The sequence below is a fragment of the Odocoileus virginianus genome, chromosome 14 (assembly GCF_023699985.2).
Source record: "Odocoileus virginianus isolate 20LAN1187 ecotype Illinois chromosome 14, Ovbor_1.2, whole genome shotgun sequence".
Taxonomy (NCBI): domain Eukaryota; kingdom Metazoa; phylum Chordata; class Mammalia; order Artiodactyla; family Cervidae; genus Odocoileus; species Odocoileus virginianus.
The window spans coordinates 58,038,198-58,061,412 of NC_069687.1; the positions used below are offsets into that span (position 1 = coordinate 58,038,198).

Genomic DNA, 23,215 nt, shown 5'->3' on the forward strand with positions numbered 1-23,215 from the left:
TCATTAAAATGAGGCTGTTAGTTTCTCTTTAAGTCCAGAGAAATACATCAAGGGATCTGTAAAGAAAAACAGAATTAAATGTACTGTTTAAAGTAGTTCCTGTATTCTTTGTTTGGAAGATAATTACCAACATTTCATGATTAATGTGTTCTTTGTTCATTTGCTGTAGTGCTTATCTTAGAAAAAAATTCTAAAGAGAGGTACTTAGCTTGTGTAGCTCTGTATGTTTATTTTCTGAGTATAGACACAAAGGTAGATGAGTGGACACTGCACCTTATCTATGTGGTATTGAGTCCTCAGGAAAACCATTTCCAGGAATGGCTCCTGGAGGATCTGGAATGTTGTAGTCCTCAACTCTCTCCATTTTAGAGAAGTGGTCTTGAAACTTTTTATTAATCAGAAAAGAATCCATACATCTACGAACAGTCTTTATGGGGTGTGGAGTCATTGTTAGACCGTTCTAAAACCTTTAAAATTCACTGTTTGGTGCTTTATAGTAGAAATTGTTTTACTGTTAATGGGTATTTAGTGGAATGGTCCTGATTAATGTTCATTTACTTCCTCCTCTGCTGATATTTGAAAGAGTAGAGTTAATAGTGAAACATTGTAATAAAGTGAGGACATGAAGTGGGTGGATAGGCTTTTGAGAACTTCTTAGTCATTCCAGTGTTTTTAAAAAAGTATATTTATAATTATGCACAGTGCAATTTATAGTTTGACTTTTGATAAATAATTCACCTATGTAACCACCACTCTAAACAGGCCATGAAACATTTTCATCACTCCAGAAAGACCCCTCTTTCCCCTTTCTAGTCAGTCTCCACTCCAAGTCCCAACCCAGGCAACCACGTTTTTCATTTGAATCATCATAGGTTAGTTTCTCTTGTTCTAGAACGTCTTATTTTATTGTTCAGTGGGATTCTGTTATATGATTGTACTATAGTGATTAAAGTTGTTTGTTCCCTTGCTGATAAGCTCATTTGCTTTTGATGTTATGATACTTAAGAAAAATTAAAACTTAGAAGTTCTTTTCCTTTTTTATTTTAAATAAAAACTTGAAGGTTCTTTTTTTTTTTTAAACAGAGGAAAAGCGCCCTTTTGACTTCGATTTTTTTGCTCATTTGCTTCAGAAAGTTCTTGCCGAAGAAGAGAAAAGAAAACAAAAATCTGTTAAAAATCAGAGTTCAAAGGAGAAGAAGTCCTCTAAATCACGGAAAAATGTAAAAGGTATTTATTGAAAAGAGTTATTTTACTTAGTAAGAATAGACTTACTGTATTGTCCCTGAAGTCTTAGGGCATTCATACGTAGTTCAGGTAGTCGAGATCATTGAGTCATCTGATTGGAGGGAATTGGTTTTTCTTCAGTCTTCTAGTTAACTGGCCACAAACAGCAGCTCCCTTTATAATTTTATAATTGGTGTAACTGGGCTGTTTGACATCTTTCTTGTATCTGTGGCATAGTTATAGCTAATACAGGAGCATCAGAATTTTGAGGTGTCATGTTTGCTTACTTATTATTTTTCTGGGTAAATCAAATCTGGCTCAAAAGTCTAATATAATGAAAACTGGAACTCTGATACTTTGAGCTTGTGACTAAATTGTATTGTTTGAGCACAACTTATTTCTGAGGGTTAATGTTGACTTATACCAGGTAGGAAATTTTTTATATGTGGGTATTTCTATTTTTAGGCTTATATTTTCTTAACTATTTGAATTTTGATCTGAGGACAATGTTTAGCTATAATCTTATAATTTAAAGGATCTTTGAACTATAGGGAACCTCATGTGTTAGCTGTGCATCCCAGCCCCTTTCCTTTTGTTTTAATAACCCAGAAATAACCTCAGAGATCCTGTCATTTTTTCTTAATGTATTAACGTGTTAGTAGTGACAGCAGCAGAACTCAACCCAGGACTGTGTGAATCTGTGATGGGGGACCCCAAGAGGACCCCCAGATTCAATTATTTGCTGAGACTCACGGGATTCAGCATATGTTGTACAAATAGCTGCGATTCATTACAGTGGAAGAATGCACAGCAAAACTGGCAGAGGGGAGACACAGAGGTCACAGTCTGGGGAAACGGGCAGGTGTCCACCCGCCACATGGATGTGCTTGATTTCCCAGCATCATGTGGGAATGAGATGTGTGAGGGGGCCCAGTGCTTAAGACTCCACCCTTCCAACGCAGGGAGCATGAGTTTGATCACAGGTTGGGGAACAAAGGTGCTTTCCTGGTGGCTCAGATTAAAGAATCTGCCTGCAGTGCAGGAGACCTGGGTTCAGTCCCTGGGTTGGAAAGATCCCCTGGAGAAAGGAAAAGCTACCCACTCCAGTGCAAGATGATCCAACCAGTCCATCCTAAAGGAAATCAGTCCTGAATATTCATTGTAAGGACTGATGCTGAAACTGAAACTTCGGTACTTTGGGCACCTGATGCGAAGAACTGACTCATTTGAAAAGACCCTGATGCTGGGAAAGATTGAGGGCGGGAGGAGAAGGGGAGGACAGAGGATGAGGTGGTTGGATGGCATCACCGACTCAATGGACATGGGTTTGAGTAAACTCTGGGAGTTGGTGATGGACAGGGAGGCCTGGAGTGTTGCAGTCCATGGGGTTGCAGAGTTGGACACGACTGAGCTGAACTGAACCCACTCCAGTATTTGGCCTGGAGAATTCCACAAACTGTGTAGTCTGTGGGGTCGCAAAGAGTCGGAGATGACTGAGCGACTTTCACTTTCACAAATGACATTGAATTTTATTTTTTGTTTTTTTAAAATGTAATTTATTATTTTATCTTTTTTAAAAAATATTCATTTATTTTTTGGGCTGTGTTGGGTTTTAGTTGTGGCACTCAGATCTCCTTAGATCTTTAGTTGCAGCATGTGCGATCTAGTTCCCTAATCATGGATCAAACCTGGGCCCCCTGCATTGTGAGCATGAAGTCTTCGCCACTGGACCACCAGGGAAGTCCCCATTATTTTACCTTTTTGATACAGTTAACTATTAATATATCTTCAAAGAAAAGCACTAGAAACTGTTTAAAAATCTTTGCTAATAAGGTTGTTCATTGAAAAAGAATACAGAAAAATGAAATTCTTGAACTCTGTCTCCTACCTTGCCCTCAAGTCAAATTCTTCAGCTTTCTTAGGGATAATTATTAGTAAATTACGAGTTAGTATGAAGGTGGAAAATGCTCAGTTGTGTCCGACTCTTTGTGACCACGTAGACTGTAGCCCTCAGACTCCTCTGTTCATGGGATTCTCCAGGCAGGAATAGTGGAGTGGATTGTCATTCCTTTCTCCAGGGGATCTTCCTGACCCAGGGATGGAACCCAAGTCTCCTTGCAGGAAGATTCTTAACCATCTGAGCCACCAGGGAAGCCTTTTAGTTAGTATAGTGACTCTTTTCTATAACATGCCTATATTTTTGTGTCTTGGAATATATGTAATTGTTTTCCTTAAAATAAAGATGAGATGATACTGTGTATATTGTTCTGCAACTTGATTTTTTAAATGCAACGGTAATTTTTGAAATCTTACGCATTACTGCATATAAAGCTGCCTCATTATTTACTGCCTAGATTTCTATAGCTTAAATGTATTGTAACTTATTTAGTCATTCTCTATTGGACAGTTTAAGTTGTCTTTAAATTTTTGCTAGGACATCCTTAAGTATTTATCTTCTCCACCTTTAAGCTTTTTTCTATAGGTTGTTTTTGTAGTTATAATAATTTCTCTTACTTTCAGTGAAAAAAGTTGCCAATGATAATCGAGATGAGTCTGTGAGCCCTAAAATTTCAAACCCAGGAAGGTCACAAAAGGATGCTCAGACAGTTGAAGAAGAACTGCAGTCTCTGACTTTATCTGAAGAGAATTCAGAACAGAATGCATTAGAACTAGACGTAAATCAAAAGAAAAGAAGAAGAAAGAATCAGGGTGAAGATAGTGAACAAGAAGTGCATCTTTCAGGAAGTGCCGCTGTTCTGCCAGGCTCTTCTAAAGGAGAAAAACACAAAAGTAAGTTTATTACATATTTTAACAGCCCCTATATTACTTGTGAAGATGTGTATAACTTAACTGTGCTCCCTCTGATTAATAGCAGCTAATGATGAGTATTCATTGGTTCTGTATTCATGGTACTGTGTTAAACCCTTTTAATTTAAAGAAAAAATAGTTTATTGTTTAAAAAAATGAAGTTAAATGAATTTTTTCCTCTAAATTTTATCTTTGAGAAGTGTTACCTCTTAGGTACTCATATTAACAAAGTTCCAAGTCACATGTATATAGTTAAATGTGTACTGTATCTGTTAATAAATCACAGTTTTTCATGTCCTACCTTTACAGAGCCCCTCTATGAACCCAAAATAAGTTGTTTAATTTGTATAAAAGGGATGTGTATGTGTTAAGTAGCTTCAGTCGCTCCAGGTCTTTGCAACCCTATGGACTGTATAGCCTGCCAGGTTCCTCTGTCCATGCAACTCTTCAGGCAAGAATACTGGAGTGGGTTGCCATATACTCTTCCTAGGAGATCTTCCTGGACCTCGGATTGAACCTGTGTCTCATGTCTCTTGCATTTGCAGGCAGTTTCTTTACTACTAGCGCCACCTGGGAAACTCTCCTGAAATAAATACTCCTCTGTGTTTTCTTTTGTTGACCTCCCAAGAATGTAGACATTTTGACACTTCCGAGTTCCTGGGAAATGAGAGCTAAGAGTTAAGGGACATCTTAGTCTCTTTCTTTAAGAGTTAATATATAGATTACTATATATGTGAATACATATATATATATATATAGATAGATTACTATATCTAAGTAATACAGATTACTTAAAGTAGATAACCAAGTAAAGAGAGGAGAAAAAGATAGTAGCAGACCAGAACAATTTTTCTGTAGAATTTAAATTTTATGTGGTTCAGCTTCACCAAGATTTTAAGTGAATCCTGATAGGTGACATAGTGTGATTTATAGGCATCATAATATTATGCTCTTTTGTGGCTTACTATTAAAGATATTACAGATAAAGGAGAATTAGCTCAACTATTAAGAAATTGCACTTTGGGCCAGTTTCATAATCCTTACTATAAAGTATAGGGTTGTATGTGAATTCCTTTGTGCTTTTAAAAATGTTTTTGCTATCATTTTTATAATAAAATGCATTTTGTATTAATAGATAAAGGCCTGTCTTTAAGTCCTGAGATTAATGAAGATGAAGCCAGTAAGGAACAAGAGTTTCCCTGTGTACAGGACACAGATGACCTTGTGGGTTTATCCTCTAGTGAAGACGCTGAGAAAAGAACTGACCCTGTTCTTTCATCAAGGTATTTTTTGTATGGTTACTCACTTTGTCTCCATCTTCTCACAGTTCCTGAAGGAGGAGTGTGAAATCTCCACCTGTAATTGTGAATTTGCCTATTTCTCTTTTCAGTTCTGTTTTTTTTTTTCATGTCTTTTGAAGCTCCTTTGTTAGGTGCGTACATTTCTAGGATTGTTGAATCTCCTTGGCGAAACCACCATTGCATCACTCGTGTGATATCATCCTGGTCTTGCTCTTTGTTCTGATGCTTGCTATGCCACTACAGCCTTCTTGTGGTTAATGTTTGCATAGGTTTATCATTTTCTATAAATATTTTCTCTTAATTTTGGTTTTCAGCTGTTTGAATGTGATATGTCCTGCTGAGAGTTTTTTGTTTGTTTTTACTCTCAGTAAAAAACACGTAAGATGAGATCTACTCTTCTAAATGAGTTTTTAAAATGTACAATGTGGTTAACTCTGAGCACAGTGTTGTGCAGCATGACTGAAACTATCTATTGAACAGTAACTCTGTTTCCTCCCCATCTCTGGCCCCTGCTAACCACCATTCTACTTTCTGTTTCTGTGAGTTACTTTAGATACTTCAAGTACCTGGAATCACATAATATTTGTCCTTTTATGAGTAGCTTATTTCACCTAGCATAATGTTTTCAGGGTTCATCCATATTAAAGCATATGACAAGATTTGTTTTTATGGTCAAATAATATTCCTTTGTAGGTATATATCACATTTGCTTTGTTTGTCAGTGAATATTTATGGTGTTTCCATCTTTTGGTTGTGAATAATACTGCAATAAACGTGAAATTGAAGAAAATTCTATGAGATCTGTTTTCAGTTCTTCTGGATAAATACTCAGAAGGAGAATTGCTGGATCATATGATAATTCTGTTTTAAATTTTTTGAGGCGCCTTCATACTGTTTTTATTGTGGCTGCATTTGGGCTTCCTTGGTGGCTCAGAGGTTAGAGTCTGCCTCCAATGCGGGAGACCTGGGTTCGATCCCTGGGTCGGGAAGATCCTCTGGAAAAGGAAATGGTAACCCACTGTAGTATTCTTGCCTGGAGAACCCCGTGGACGGAGGAGCCTGGTGGGCTACAGTCCATGGGGTCGCAAAGAGTCGGACACGACTGAGCGACTTCACTTTCTTTCACATACTGTTTTTATTGTGGCTGCATTTTACATTCCACCCGGAGTTCATAAGTATTCCAGTTTCTCCACATTCTTGCCTGCGTTATTTTATATTATTGAAATTAGTATCTGTATATTTTAATTAATATATTTTAGTTAATAACATTTTAAAAATTAATATAACAGCTCCTAATAGGTGTGAGATGATAATTTATGGTTTTGATTTGTATTTCTCTGATGATTGTGATATTGAGCTCTTTAAATGCTTAAAAACTTGTTGGCCATTTGTATATCTTCTGTGGAGAAATGTGTATTCAATTCCTTTTCCAATTTTTTAAAAAATGTTTTTTAATTTCTTTCTTTATTCGTTGTACCTTGCAGCCTCCTGTGGGGTCTTAGGTCCCTGGCATTGAACCCCTGTCCCTGCAGTGGAAGGGCGGAGCCTTAACTTCTGCCAGGGAAGCACCTTTTTCCAATTTTTTAATGGAGCTATTTGTTTTTCTGTTACTAAGTTGTAAAAGTTTCTTTTCTATTTTGAATATTAAGCCCTTGTCTGATACATAGTTTGCATATCTTTTCTCCCATTCAGCAGGTCGCCTTTTGACTTTTGACTGTTTCCTTTGCTGTACAGGTATTTAGTTTGACATAGTCCCACTTGGCTATTTTTGCTTTTCTCACCTGTGCCTTTTGTGTCATGTCAAAAAAGTCATTGCCAGCACCAATCTGATGAAGCTTTTCCCCTGTTTTTCTTTAGTTTTATCCTTTAAGGTGTTCCCTTTAAATGCAGTGGACCTGGGTTCAGTCCCCAGTCTGGGGACTAAAATCCCACAAGTTGTGTGGCACAGCTGAGAAAGGGGAAGAAAAAATGTTACCTTAAAATTTTTAATACATGTTGAGTTAATTTTTGTGTATAAGATTAAGGTCCAGTTTCTGTGTGTGTGTGTGTGTGTGTATTTCTAGCTTTCCCAACATAATTTGTTGAAGAGATTATCCTTTTCCTATTGTGTAGTTTTGGCACCCTGTCAAAGACAATTTGATTGTATATGCATGGGTATATTTCTGGGTTGTTTTTCCTGAACCATTGGTCTCTGTATACCCTTTTCTGAAAAATCTGATGAAAGCCACTTATTGTCATGTAAAATACATGTATGCACACATGCCAATTTATTCACACAATTCAGAAGATTAATAGATTGTTTGAAGACAAGCCATAGACCTCAGGTCTTTTAACTTGCTGGGTGACGGATATCTAAGTTTTAACCTCATACACACAACTAACTTCATAGACTAAGCATAAAACGATACTGATGACTTTTTTTAAGGGGGGAAAACAATCCTGTTATGACTGTTTAAATCCCACTGGTTTTGTAAAACAGTGAGCTGATTCTATAATTCTTAAGTCTGTAAGAGTGAAGGGTCATGAATGGTAAAAACAATTTTGGAAAACAACTCTGGAGATGAAATGTGTTAGCTTATTCTAAAGCTAGATCAAAAGTGTGGTACTGGAAAAGGACAAGTTCAGAGGAACTGGATGTAGAATATAGGAGGAGAAATTTAGGAATCTGATAGATGGCAGAGGTAACATTAGCAGTTATCTCCCATATCTTATGATAGACCATAATGGAAAGGAGTATTAAAAAAAGAATGTGTGTGTTTGTGTGTGTGTGTGTGTGTGTAACCAGATCACTTTGCTGAGTAACAGGAATTAACAATATTATAAATCAGCTGTACTTCAATAAAAATAGATAAGAAAAAGAAATATATATGGTAAAAAAGAAATTAGCAGGTAAAGATTAAATTAACCATTCATTAAGTGGTGTTTAGATAGGAAAAAAATGATAGTAGATCCCTATTTTACCCTATGCAGTAACTTTCATAGGTTAAAGATGAGATTAAAGCGAATCTTTAAAACTTCTAAGAGAAACTATAGAGAAATATTTTTGATATGTCAAGGTTTTCTTAAGACATAAAAAGCATAAAGTTTAAAGGATAAAATTGATAAATTCAACTGCAGTAACATTAAATACTTCTGTTGACAAAAGGCTCCATGAAGTAAAATACAAGCTGCTGATTATGAGGTTTTACATGTAGCATCTAACCAAAAAAAGAATATACAAAGAGCGCTGGGAAAAGAAACACCCAGTAGAAAAAAAAAAGAAAAGGCAGCAAAAAATAAAGCATGACTAAATGTGAATTTGTGTTGAAATTGAATGCTGGCCACTACCTAGTCATTATTTATATTATCGTTAGTTGAGATATTTCATGATACAGCGGTCCTCTCCTTCCATGGTGTACTGTGAACTGCAACTTGTGCGTATTGCAACTGTGTCCTTGATTTCCATGACTCTTGGGTAACGCGGTAGTACTGTATGAAGGACTACCGATGATAAATTTTAATGAGAAATAATTCCTAAACTTTACACATACATTTGATTTGTGAACACCGTGTAGTTAAGAGTTTTTCATTTTGTAACTTCTTGAGCACTTAACCCTGTTCTATGGCTGTTCCTGTCTCCTAAGGTACAGTGTTTTAATAACATGGTTCAAGAAGGATCTTAGAGAAACCAAATACCTGTTTTGTTTTTTCCGTGATATGAAGGATCATCTGCCAAAGTTTTGACTTTGTATATTTTAAAAAATCTTTTAAATGATTAGTAGAAGATGTATATTACTAAAAGGTTCTTTTCCCAATATATTTTCATTTCCTTCATAGTCAACAAGATGTCCTATCAGTAGCAACTGAGACTGCAGAATCAAACACTTCAGACTTGCCTTCATCAGGAGGCGGAGTTAGAGCATTGTGTGAGGTGAAGAGTGCTGAGAGTAGTTGTACAGAAGAAAGAGATGTTGACCTAAAAAGTAAATCACTGTAAGTATTTTACGTGGTAGGATTTTAAAGTTTGTGTTTAAAATTTTGATAATTTATCGTTAAAAAGTGATAATAATGTTGTTTTCTTAAGGGATTAGGAGGGTACTCTAGACCATTTAGTATGTAATTGTACTGTGGACTGAGAGACATCAAAATTTTTTACTTTTGTATTTCATTACAGAAAGATTATCTTTTTTATCTGATATATAGTAGTGATAGGAGTTATAGGAAAGTGGTAACTTACAATGAAATTCTAAAATAATTTGGAAATGTAAATATTTGCTATGAGATTTAACTTTTACTTGGTCTGAGTTATTTTTCATACCTGTTGTTAAAGTAGTAGATTTTGATATTGATGCTTTAAAGAGATTATGTGTTATGCTTGCTGGTGTGAAAATAGTGGTTAAATTAATAACTTCAGTAAAAACAATAAAAGCACTGCAAGACTCTTCCTTTGAAAAGATATCTCAGAAATTCAGATTTCCTCTTTGTCTCCTCAGATGGGTTTAAAAGGTGTTTGTTTAGTTTATGAATTTTTATTTTCAGTAAAGCATGGTCACATTGAGAATCAAATTTATTTAGTTATTTATTTATTTTTCCCATTTATTTTTATTAGTTGGAGGCTAATTACTTTACATCATTACAGTAGTTTTTGTTATACATTGAAATGAATTAGCCATGGATTTACGTGTATTCCCCATCCCAGTCCCCCCTCCCACCTCCCTCTCCACCCGATCCCTCTGGGTCTTCCCAGTGCACCAGGCCCGAGCACTTGTCTCATGTACCCAACCTGAGCTGGTTATCTGTTTCACCCTAGATAATATACATGTTTCAATGCTGTTCTCTTGAAACATCCCATCCTCGCCTTCTCCCAGAGTCCACAAGTCTGTTCTATACATCTGAGTCTCTTTTTCTGTTTTGCATATAGGGTTATCGTTACCATCTTTCTAAAGTCCATATATATGTGTTAGTATACTGTAATGGTCTTTATCTTTCTGGCTTACTTCGCTCTGTATAATGGGCTCCAGTTTCATCCATCTCATTAGAACTGATTCAAATGAATTCTTTTTAATGGCTGAGTAATATTCCATGGTGTATATGTACCACAACTTCCTCATCCATTCGTCTGCTGATGGGCATCTAGGTTGCTTCCATGTCCTGGCTATTATAAACAGTGCTGCGATGAACATTGGGGTGCACGTGTCTCTTTCAGATCTGGTTTCCTTGGTGTGTATGCCCAGAAGTGGGATTGCTGGGTCATATGGTAGTTCTATTTCCAAGATTTATTTATTTTTTAAATTGTTTTTGGCTGAGTGGCTTGTGGGATCTAAGTTCCCCGGCCAGGGATCAAACCTGTGCCCTCCACAGTGAAAGTGCAGTCCTAACTACTGGACTGCAGGTAATTCCCAAGACTTATTTTTTTCCAATAAAATTAGAAACTAGTCTTTGGAATAAGCAATATATTCCTGGGGTTCAAACATTCAAAAGTACAAGAAGTTATTTAGTGAAGTATCTCTTCTACCATCTCCCCATTTACCCAAACAAGTAAACAGTGTTACTTATTTCTGACATTCTTTCAGAGATTAAAACACAAATAACCAAAAATACCCAAAAACGGACATTAAAGCTAATACAGATACACAAAGTACATATTTTTTTTTCACTCTTTTCAAAAACTTAGTGGTAGAATAGTATACTTGCTGTTTTGCAAGTTTTTGTCTTATATCCTCATATCTTTACATCAAGGCCTTCTTTATTCTTTTTATAGTTGGCATACTGTTCTGTTGTATGGATGAATTATAGTTTATATTATCTGTGCCCTGCTGATGACTATATATGTTGTTTTTACAGGCAGTGCTTAGAAACTTATACCTCTGTCCTTTCACCTTTGTGCAGTGTCTTTGTAGGTTAAGTTTCAAACATGAAATTGCTAGCCCAAAGGATATATTTGTATGTAAGTGTGTGTACATTTGTATACATTTGTGATTTTAATAGATACTTCCAAAATGCTCTTCATAGGAGTTTTTCTAGTTTATATTTCCACTAACAACATAAGAAATGTCTCCCTTACCAACAAACAGTGTTACAAACTTGGATTTTTGCCAGTCTTGATAGATTGTAAAAGAAAATAGTATCTCAGTATGATACATATACCTCCTCCTCCTTTTTGACTAGGCGTAAGTAATTCTGTTATTTTTTCCCCGTTCAGTCGCTTTTTAAAAAATTTTCTGTACCTAACAAAAAGTCAAAAGATTCGAATAATGAACATTTGTATATGATTCCCCTTAGAGTCTCTGATTCTTAATATCTTTTCACATTTGTGCTTACTTGCTCTACTTTTAATTGGTATTCAGTACGTTTTTCATTGGGAGTGAAATTGAGCATCTCTTCATATTTCAAACCTATCTTTATTTTTTTTCTGTGAATTCATACCCTTTGTCCAGTTTTCTAATGAGTTATTATTTTTTTTTCTAATGAGTTATTATTGGTGTTATTTTGTAGGCAGACTTTACATTTTAGAGAGGTTAGTCTTGTAATATGAGTTGTAAAACATGCCTTGGTTTGTAGTTTGACTTACAACATATCTTTTGGCCATATAAAAGCTTTTGATTTTTATATTGTCAAATTTCTCTCTTTCTCCTTCTTTTCTTTTTTTTCCTTTTATGGCTCCTGATTTTTTAATCAAGTTTTAGAAAGGCTTATCCTATTTCAAATTACAAAAGAATTCATTCATATTTTCTCTGTGGTTTCACTTAAATCTTTGATTCATTTGGAATATATTGCAAGTACAATGCAAGGGATGAAACTTATTTTATTCCCTAGTATTACTAGTTTTCCCGTCACCATTTAATTGAATATTTATTAAAAAGATTTATTACTTTTGTGTTCATTTCATTCTATTTTGAAATGCTAAATTTATTGTATACTAAAATCATATGTATTTTCAAGTTATCTCAGGTTTTTTTTGTTAAAGTTATCTGTTATTCATGTATTAGTACCACAATATTTTAATTATCAATGCTGAGTATTGTAAATATCTGATAAAACAAATTAGTAATCCTTCATTGCTCTTTCTGTTCAGTTTTCTTTGCTACTTTTATTGTAAATAAGCTTAAAACAAAATGAATTTTTAAAGGATTTTCCAGAATTTCTTTTGAATACATCTGCATGTTGGTAAAATTTGAAGGGTGTTAATTTTCTAGGGAAACTGATCAAACAGAAACTGTTAAACCAATGACAAGAGGACGACTTCAGAGACCTAAACCCAATTTATCAAGGGCAGTTGGGAAGAACTCAGTTCTTTCACGAGCTAAAACAGATGCAGAGGACAAGAGTTTACATAAAGAAACTCCTGTTGAAAAGGTATGGAGTAAGAGGCATATGGAAATTAAAATTATACCGCCTTTTTCCTAAGTAGTTGGAAATAAAAATGTTTAACTTGTGATTACAAAGTAAATGATAATAAAGCCAAGATATAAGAAATTCACACATTAATAAATTGTCTACTAGCCTCATACATTTTCTTTAGAATGTCAGATGTATCATTTTGAACATCCTTAGTAGTGATAAAGCTATCTTTTGTTTACTTATATAAGATTTTTATTAAAAGTATTTTTTAAACCAGCTATAGTGAAATTATACCCACAACTCTCTTTTCTAAACACAGATATAGTCCTCTGTCTTTCCTTTATAGATTTTCTCTTTTTATGAAAATAAACATTTCTGTACTTTTTAGTTATATATTATATTTAAAACTTTTTTCTCTGAAACTATTAATTTATACTCTCTTGGGGCTAGTTGATCTTTTTAATAGCTGTATCAGGTTAATATTGTTATTAATTTACCTACCATTTCTCTGATGTTTAGGTTGTTTCCATTTTTTTTTTAACTCCATAAGTAAAAGCAGTTTTGTAAATAGCAAAGAATAAATTTCTAGAGGTGGTAGGGATTACTGGGCCATAGTATTTAAATGTATTTTTGACTCTTGTTAGGTATTATCAAACTGACAGTCAAAAAAAATAAATGAATCTTAGGAACTCGCTGATTGTCCAGTGGTTAGAACTCAGTGCTTTCACTGCCTGGGTCTGGAGTCAATTCCAGGTCAGGGAATTAAGAGCCCACAAGCTATGTAGCCCCCCCCAAAAGTCTGTTTACATTTCTATCAGCATTATGACTGTTTGCTTCATTATATCTTTGCCAGTATTATTAAAAATGTTTTAATTTTGCTAAAATAATTCTTTAAATTTTAGTCTGCTTTTTTCCTCTTATGTGAAATCTTTCCATACTTTTTATAATATATTATTATATTCTCGTAAGATGTTTTTAAATTTTAGAAAATTGGGAAAATACAGACTTATGTAAAAATTAAAATGGAAATTAGTTGTTTAATCCACATGCAACCAACTGTTTCAGGATATATCCTTCCAACTTTTTTTTTTTTACAAAGTTGAGTAGTATTGTTAATTCAGTTTTGTATACTTTGGTATTTTCATGTTTCATGAATATTTTTTCACATCATTAAATGTCTTTTGAAAACATGATTTTTAGTGCCTTCATAATTTTATAACATTCCATCTGTGAGTGTAACTAAATTTATTTAACCGTTTATTCATTATTGGATATTTGTCAGTTTATAGTATTTCCTGTTTTGCATAATGTTCCAGTGATCATCTTTGTACTTAAGTCTTTGTCTATATTTTCTTAGAATAGCATCTAAGAAATGATATTACTGGGTCAAAGAATATGAACATTATTAAAGCTCTTGATAATATTGGTAAGGATATATCAATTTGTGCTTCTGTTAGTAATGTATGAGATTATGTGTTTAAAATGTTCTCATCTGTGTTTATGATTTTAACTCTCTTCTAATAATTAGAAGTACAAAAAGAAATTTTATTATTTCCACTTATTTATTTATTATAAAGTTTTTATGTTAAGTAGATTAAATATAAAAAATTAAATTTGTAGAATCCCATGGAAAAGGATGGTATTTCTGAAATGGAGAATACAGAGAAAGGGAACCCAGAACCTGACATTGTATCTAAGTAAGTATTTAGGGAATAGAATAAAAATTGTAACTCTTAGGAATGATTGTAATGGCTTGTTTTTTACTTGCTAATGTCTGAATTTTATTTTCAGCTAGTGTAATTAAGTCCATTTTTAATTATGGGATTGTTGAAACATTTAATAATGCTGTTTATGCTTGGTATTACAAGCATAATAAATATGCTTAAATAAATTTTGGTGTGGGTCCACTAGTTAACCAAATCTTGTTAGATAAATTAATGGTTAAGATGTATGTTGATGGATAATCTTATTTATAGCAAGGGGTTTCAAAAGGGCATATTTAGGGGAATTCCCTGGTAGTCCAGTGGTTTGGGCTTTGTGCTTCCACTGCAGGGTGACACATTTAATCCCTGGTTGGGGACCTAAGGTCCTACATGCTGCTTGGTGTTGCCAAAAACAGAAAAACAACAGAATATTGAACATGGAGTGAGAATAGAATAGGTCTTGGTCCAGTATAAATCTGAACCAGTGGATTCTGGACTGTATATTTATGCCATAATCTGCGTCTAGTGCCCTGAAGGTGTATGTTACACAGTGGTGTCCTGAGTGGGTAATAATGTTCCATACTTGTCAGGTATAGATTTTTTCCAATTTTGTGGTGAAAATTTGATTTAAAAGTGCTTTTTTATAGTCATGCTTCTAGGACTATGTTCTAGAGAGTTAAGGTATTAGAGGTATGTGTATCTTTGCAGGTGTTCTTGACACTTGTGAATTATTTTGTATTCCCAAATGGTTTACTTATTTATACCTGGGAGACGGGAGTACTGAAAATAAGTCTCTCTGTGATATACGAGTAATCATGTGACTTCAGAATAACCATTGATTTTATTTCTTTGTAATTACTGTAGTTTGAGTGAAAAAACTTGTCTGCAGGAAGTTGATCAACCAAAGGCTTTCAGACCTGCACGACTAATGCGGGGCTTATTACAAAGGCCAAAACCAAATGTAGGTAAAGCTGCTGAAAGAAATGAAACTCTTACATCACAGGAAAAATCTGGTGCCAGTATAGAAAAGAATGAAAATGAATCCTGTATCAACAGAGATGTAAGTACTCTGATGACCTCCAGTTTTTTGTTAAACAAAGCATAAGCCTCCTTTCATCTCCTTTTTTTTAAAACATCAGTATTATACAATTATCTACACTGTTCTTGAAATTTAATGCCCATATGTCATAGCCAGAAGCTTTGCTAATTGTGAAGACACTTAGCTGTCAGCTCTGTGGATTTTAAAAATGTATATGATGAATCATCTGCTTTCACCTTATGCATGTTTGGACTTGCTTTCTTCCCCCATCACTCAGCAGGTGTGATTACACTTCCCTTTCAAAGGGAATTACAGGCTTATACTTCTCTTTCGAAAATATAGGTAGGTGTCTGAATTTTAACACTGACTTAAACAAAATAGAATGTTAAAAGCTCCTTACTATAATATTCCAATAACAAAGATTATAAATTTTAGATATTTACATAATAACTGGTCTTTGTGATGAGTAAAAATTGGTATGGTTTGAGATTGAAATTTTCTTTTGTAGTAATTCCCAAGGTCTATAATGTGATTATAATAATCCAAAAGATTTAGAAAGACAGAACCCAAGGGATAATTTTAACAGATTACTTGCTTTCTGACTGGGAAGCGAAGGATAGGGGCTTTGAGATGAGATAAAAGGTGTGGCTTATGAAATTTTCTATATCTTAAGAAAAAACATTAAAAAGTGCCTCTTAGGAAATTCCCTGGTGATCCAGTGGTTAGGATTCTGTGCTTCTGCTGCTGGGGGCCTGGGTAAGATCTGCTAGCTGCGTAGCCCAGCCTGGGAAAAAAAAAGTGCCCCTTGAATATCATTTTACAGTTTTGAAATGTTTACCATTTTCCTTGTACTCAAATTGTACATCTTTTTCAGTGAAATCTTTTATAAATGGGTGTTTTCATTCTAAAATCTAAAACTTTTTAAAAAAGGTGTTTGTTTTATTAAGACTCCTGAACAGATAGAAGATCAGTCATGTGAAAATTTTGAGTGTGAAGATGTTGCATCACTATCTGGAAAAAAAGACAGTTCCTTTCAAAATGTGCAGTCAGATGAGCCCAAGGCTGTTAATGAGTGTCTGAGGTAAGCATCGTCTTATTGACGATATAATATTTGAATTGTATGTAAAGTTTTAGAAATTATCCAGCATTTTTTAAAAACAATAGCAATAGCAAATCAGATTGATTCGTTATCTGTTTATCAAGTTACATAATATTTGCAAACATACATTCACCTTTCAAGGCAGTTTATCTCACTGTCTTCATGTTGATTTCTCACTTGTATTTTGATGAATTTTACCCATCACAAATTAGACCTTGAGTTATTTATAACATGGATGGTTATTCATATCACTTGACAAGCATATTAAATTATGTATCTATATCCAAATATGAAAATGCTACTTACTTTAGTATTTGTTTCTTTAGGCTTAGATTGATCACACATACGTAAATCGTATGTAATACTTCTATGTATAAACGGATACCTTTTTACAGCCAAAATTCTCTGTATTTGTTATTTCCCCTCTGGAGGATACCAGACTAGATCAATAGAACTATTAGCATGCTTTAAAATTTTTTTTCCTTTAGGGAATATTCAGTGCACAAAAGTAGTGAGAACAGGATAACAGATTCCTGTGTACCTACTATCTAGTTTCAGCAGTTATTCATATTTTACCAATCTTTGCATTCACAGTGTGGCCTATTGTATACTTTATTAAAGCTATATGAACCCGTTTAAATACTGCCTAACCTATGAGTGAAAGCTAGGTTTCCTGAACTACTCAAAAGGTCTCGGTTAGAAGACAAAAAAATTCCTTTATTCCTCTCATCTTTCTCTGTTCCTTTGCTTCTTTCTTCCCTCCCTGTATCCCCTCCCTACACCCCCAGCCTGTTGCTCTGCGCTGCCCTAGAGATTCCGGGTAGAACCCTGGGCTTAGAGCTGCATTGCTGCTGCTCTTCAGTTGCTAAGTTGTGCCTGACTCTGCGACTCCATGGACTCTAACCCACCAGGCTTCTCTGTCTGTGGGACTTCCCAGGCAAAAGTACTGGAGCGGGTTGCCATTTTCTTCTCCGGGGATCTTCCTGACTCAGGAATTGAATCTGCGTCTCCTGCACTGGCAGGCGGATCCTTTACCACTGAGCCACCTGGGAAGGCTGTACAATTGCATTATTAGAAATCTCTGGTACAAATATTAATTACAGCCTGACACTGTTGAAAAAAGTCTAGGGACTGCAAAAAAGAGAAATATCCCTACAGACAGGTGCCCCAGAGAAGGGCTATAATGTAGGTGAGGTGGAGACAGATTTGAAAGAAACTGGAAGAGTGATTTCCCCAAGGGAGAAGATAGTGGAGCTGCTCGATGCCACTGAGGAAGTCGATTTAGAAGACTGAAAGAAGAGAAATGTCTATATCAGAGAAGGTCTGGGAGATCAAAATAGTACCCAGTCACTAGGTGGTTTTTCATTCAGTTACACATTTTTATTGGTTTTACCACCTATTATTATGACAAAGCACAAGACAGAGTGTGCTGCTGCTTTTTTGGAAAACAAGGTACTTGTAGTAGGTAGTGATTGTTATGTGCCCAATAGCATTCAGCAGACTGCAAAATGTTGTTTATTTTCTCTTTTGTTTCATTCCCAGTTTATGAAATCACAAGCATTGAGAGAAATGACTGTACAGGAAATCTCAGTTTGAATTGTTTCTAAAAAGTGAGGAGGGGTAGACTTAGTTTTTAGTCATAAGACTGTATCTTATTCAAAGTACACGTCCATCCAGCTATTTGAGATCTTGGTTAGTTCTGGCCATATAGATGAGTTCTTTAACTCTTATCCAGACATGTGTCTGGATAAAGGATAGTAGGGGTGAAAAGGTAGGCATAGCAGATGCAGATTAGTGTAACTCCAGGTAGAGAATGAAGAGTCTTTCTCAGGAGGCATTTGCCAGCACTAATGTGGGCGACAATTAGCAGGAGACTGTTGAGGCCCGACTTGCCGTTATTCTGATTGACCTGGGGCTTCTGTGGTGGCTCAGACAGTGAAGAGTCGACAAAGCACCTGGGCTCAGTCCCTCGGCCAGAAAGACCCCCTGGAGAACGGGGTGGCTGCCCGCTCCAGTTTTCCTGTCTGGAGAACCCATGGACAGAGGAGTCCGACGGGCTGGAGTCCTTGGGATTGCAAAGAGTTAGACACGACTGAGTGACTTAACACACTTTCACTCATTGACCTTATTGATAGATTTAATTATTTTAAAAATTTACTGTAATTTCCAAGAATGGAATTTTTTTCTCTCCTTTAATTTTTAAATTTGGCCCAAAGAGTCCTGGTGCTTCATTATTATTATTTTTTTTTAATTTGAGAGTTCCTGATTTTTCAGTAGTAATTTCTTAATGATCACATCTTCAATTGACAATCTGGTTTAAAATTTGATCATGTGTGTGTTTTCTTTTTCTTTTTTTTCAGTATTCAGGGGGATAATAGAGCAAATAAAGATGTTCGAATTCCAAAGACTCGATTTCAGAAACCAAAGCCAAATATAGGAAGGAGAACTGGAAGAAGAGGAATTTCCTCAAAGGAAGAGGTACCAAAGGAGGTAATTGCCTCTGAGGAGGTGACAGCAGCTTTGAGAGAAACTGCAAGACTGGAAACCTCACTAAGGGAGAAGGAAGCTGTGGAGACTAATGCTACTAAGGAAATGGAGTCAGACTTAAAAGAAATTGGAAGAAAAGACATCTCTTTCAGGGATATAATGCCAGAAATGAGTGATGTCGCTGTGGAAATGGAGACAGATTTGAAAGAAACTGAAAAAAATGACATCTCTCCCAGGGAAAAAATGCCAGAAATAAGTGATGTCACTGTGGAAATGAGGACTGATTTGAAAGAAACCGAAAAAAATGACATCTCTCCCATGGAGAAAATACCAGAAATGATTGATGTCATTGCAGAAATGGAAACAGATTTGAAAAAAACTGGGAAAAATGACATCTCTTCCAGGGAGAAAATGCCAGAAATGAGTGATGTCACTGCAGAAATGGAGACAGATTTGAAAGAAACTGAAAAAAATGACGTCTCTCCCAGGGAGAAAATGCCAGAAATGAGTGATATCATTGCAGAAGTGGAGACAGATTTGAAAGAAACTGGAAAAAATGACATCTCTCCCAGGGAGACAGTACCACAAATGATTGATGTCAGTGCAGAAATGGGGACAGATTTGAAAGAAACTGGAAAAAATTACTTCTCTCCCAGGGAGGAAATATCAGAAATGAGTGATGTCACTGTGGAAATGAAGACTGATTTGAAAGAAATTGGAAAAAATGACATCTCTCCCAGGGAGAAAATGCCAGAAATGAGTGATGTCACTGCAGAAATGGAGATGGATTTGAAAGAAACCAGAAAAAATGACATCTCTCCCAAGGAAACAGTAGCAGAAACTATTAATGTCACAGATTTGAAAGAAACCGAAAAAAATGAGATCTCTTCCAGTGAGAAAATACCAGAAACAAATGTTATCACTGCGGAAATGGAGACAGATTTGAAAGAAACTGGAAAAAATAACATCTCTCCCAGGGAGAAAATGCCAGAAATGAGTGATGTTACTGCAGAAATGGAGACAGACTTGAAAGAAACTGGGAAAAATGACATCTCTCCCATGGAGAAAATACCAGAAATGATTGATGTCACTGCAGAAATGGAGACAGATTTGAAAGGAATGGGAAAAAATGACATCCCTCCCAGGGAGAAAATGCCAGAAATGATTGATATCATTGCAGAAACGGAGACAGATTTGAAAGAAACCAGAAGAGAGATTTTTCCAAGGGAGGAGATAACAGTGGCGACTGATGCCACTGAGGAAAGAGAGACAGATTTGGAAGAGACTGAAAGAAGAGAAATGTCCCTACAGGAAAATGCCCCAGAGGAAGTTGATATTATTGGTGAAGTAGAAACAGGTTTGAAAAAAACTGAAAGAGAAATTTCCCCAAATGAGGAGATACCAGAGATGCCTGATGCTGCTGAGGAAGTAGAGACAGATCTAGAAGAAACTGATAGAAGAGAAATATCTACACAAGAAAATGCCTCAGAGGTCAAAACTGTAGGTGACAAAATGGAGATAGATTTGAAAGAAACTGGAATAGAAATTTCCCCAGGGGAAAAGGTATTAGTGGGGATCAGTGCCACAGGGGAAAGAGAGACTGATTTGGAAGAAGCTGGGCAGAGAGATGTTTTCCTGATGGAGAAAGCATCAGGAAAGGTGGCTGCCATTGAGGAAATAGAGGCAGATTTGACAGACACTGGAAAAGAAATTTCCTTGACGAAAAGCAGATCAGAAGAGATTGAGGAAAGCCTGGCAGATTTGGAAAACATAGAAAAAATAGACATTTCTCTAAGGGAAAAAGAACCAGAGGAGACTGGGACCTCAAGTCGAGCTGAGGCAGATTCCTTGCAGACCAGTAGTGGTGACGACAGCACTGTGGCTTCACTGAGTAATAGAGTATGTATTTTTCTGTCCTTTAAAAATATCTTTTGAATAGTTTTTTTGGAGAAAACTTATCAAAGTAATTCCAGGATCATTACCCTTAAATCCAATGACATATAAAATCACTAAAAATTTTCAATTGTGGAAAAGTTACTGTTCTTTTTCAAAATTTTTTAAATTCTTTTTTTTTTTAAAGTTACTGTTCTTAATGTCAGTTTAAAGTTACTCTTCGATAAAAGGAGTATAGGAAATTGGACTGAATTTGTGCTAACGCTAATATGAACATACAGTGGAATTATTTCTTTTGACTGTACCTGTATTAGTTTTTCTCTTTATTTCCTGCCCCACCTCATTTCACTTTGCTTTTAAAACTTCCTTTTATTAAAAGTTTCCAGTTCATTGAAGTTGAAGATATTCTAACATTTTCTAGTTTTCTAATTTTTTTTGGATAGGTAATGGCATTTGTAGTTTGGAAAAAACATAATGTGCAATATATAGAAAGACTTTCCCAAATTCTGTGTTTCAACATTTGTAAATTAAATTTCATTTTATTTAAAAATGAAAAACCTCCAAACTTATATATTTTTAGAGACAATAGAATATATAGGCTTTTGTTTGAAATGTATGACATGGCCAAACAGTTGATTTCAGTTTTACCATAGGCTCTTTTCTCATAGAAAAGTCTGAATGAACTTTCTGGCCAACCCAATATATGTGCTGATTTATTTCCAGGACTTGGGCAGGGAAGTGCTATCCCTGGTTCATACATCTGTAGAAGAAAAAAATTCTGAAAAGGAAGTGTCAAGTCAGTTGAGTCATTTGAACATTTCTTCGCAGTCTTCTGAACTTGATGAAATAGAAGACCAGAGGATGCGACCTCCAAGTGTTCCAGAGCAGTTTTCAGATATTAATTTAAGGTACAAGTATATAGGTCTGTGTGCTTTTGAAGAGAAAGCATATAAAGTTATATTTGCAGATTATGTTAAAGTAAGGTTTTAAGACATACCATCTGTAGCACAGTGTTGAAAATTTTAAGCTGGTTTGGGGGAAAACTGGGAGAAGTTGGAGGTCATTTTGACAGTAGATGGTGAGAATCACCAACATACAAAGTTGTGTGCAACACATACTTTTAAGTCAGTGCAGGTGTGACAAACCTGTATTTTCTTTGTGCAAAGATGATATAATTCTTGGGCTTATTCCTGGATTGTACCACTCATGTTTTTCAGCATCTACCAAATAGTCCGATTTGTTTTCCTGTTAAGACTTAGAATTAAATATTTACTGCCAGTCTCTAAGGTTGTCCTAAGACTCCACTCCCACTGCCCCTTCATTTCATCCTAAAGCTTGATAATCCTTGTTCCAAAAGCAAATCTCTTCCTCAAGAACAGACGCCATGTGAAGTTAAGCTGACACCTTTTGTGAGAAGTAGATTCAAAAGACCTAAACCAAACTTAGCAAGAGCAGCTTCAAAAAGAGAGACTACGAAAGCAGAAAAGCACGCACCTGGGAAGGAAATGGAAGCTGAGAAAACGGAGACTGTTGTGATACAGCACAACTGTGAACAAATGAGTAGTCTCCCTTCTCAACATGTGAGTGTTATTTAAAATGGAGGTTTTCTGTCTTAGTTATTACAATTATTAAAGTAAAACACTTGGAGTGCAAAGTTGCAAATTTTTTCTCGTTATTTTAAAAAACGTATTTGATGCATTGGATCTTAGTTGCAGCACATGGTTTTTGTGGGCTTCTTTTTAGTTACATTGTATGGGCTTAGTTGCCCCGAGGCATACGAGATCTTAGCTCCCTGATCAGGAATCAGATTTTGAGTTCCCTGCACTGGATGGTGGATTCTTAACAACTGGACCAGCAGGGAAGTCCTTCTCATGTAATTTTTACTGTGTTTGATATTATTGTTGCTGTACTTAATGTACCTCGTTATTCCACATGGTTTTTGTAAGAATCTCAAATCTCTGACGATGGACAAATATCAGGGGAAGGATTTTAAGAGGCCCCAACTGTAGTTCAAGTTATTGAACTGCATTATGTGACCTAAAATTCATTATGTGACCATAAGCCATGTAATGCAGCCACTTTCTTCACAGGGAAATTGAGAATGACAATCCATCTTTATTTCACTCTGTTGTGAAAGTGAAATAAAAAGTTAAAAGCTTGATATGAGTTAAAGGAGATTATTTTTATTTTCTTGATTAACTTAGTCTGTAAGAGATCAAGAAGTATGATACAGCATCAGAAACCTTGAAATAAAACGTTCACACTCATAAGTTGAGTGCTGTAAGTGTACAAAGTACGTTTTTGAATTAAAGTTCTTTTACAGCTTAATTCTTACTATATT

At 35.4% G+C, this 23,215-nt stretch overlaps 1 protein-coding gene across 3 annotated transcripts in view; it reads left to right on the forward strand.

Annotated features, from left to right (window-relative positions):
- Positions 1–23,215, forward strand: part of BDP1 (BDP1 general transcription factor IIIB subunit) — a 79,414-nt gene that overhangs the window by 16,226 nt on the left and 39,973 nt on the right. For all 3 annotated transcript variants that reach the window (XM_020915572.2, XM_020915582.2, XM_020915591.2), the window contains exons 9-19: positions 1,084–1,227; positions 3,745–4,014; positions 5,168–5,315; positions 9,150–9,305; positions 12,509–12,668; positions 14,274–14,350; positions 15,221–15,416; positions 16,343–16,476; positions 18,855–20,880; positions 21,598–21,782; positions 22,232–22,454. In XM_020915572.2, coding sequence (XP_020771231.2) covers positions 1,084–1,227; positions 3,745–4,014; positions 5,168–5,315; positions 9,150–9,305; positions 12,509–12,668; positions 14,274–14,350; positions 15,221–15,416; positions 16,343–16,476; positions 18,855–20,880; positions 21,598–21,782; positions 22,232–22,454 — 3,719 coding nt within the window. The remainder of the gene's footprint in view (positions 1–1,083; positions 1,228–3,744; positions 4,015–5,167; positions 5,316–9,149; positions 9,306–12,508; positions 12,669–14,273; positions 14,351–15,220; positions 15,417–16,342; positions 16,477–18,854; positions 20,881–21,597; positions 21,783–22,231; positions 22,455–23,215) is intronic.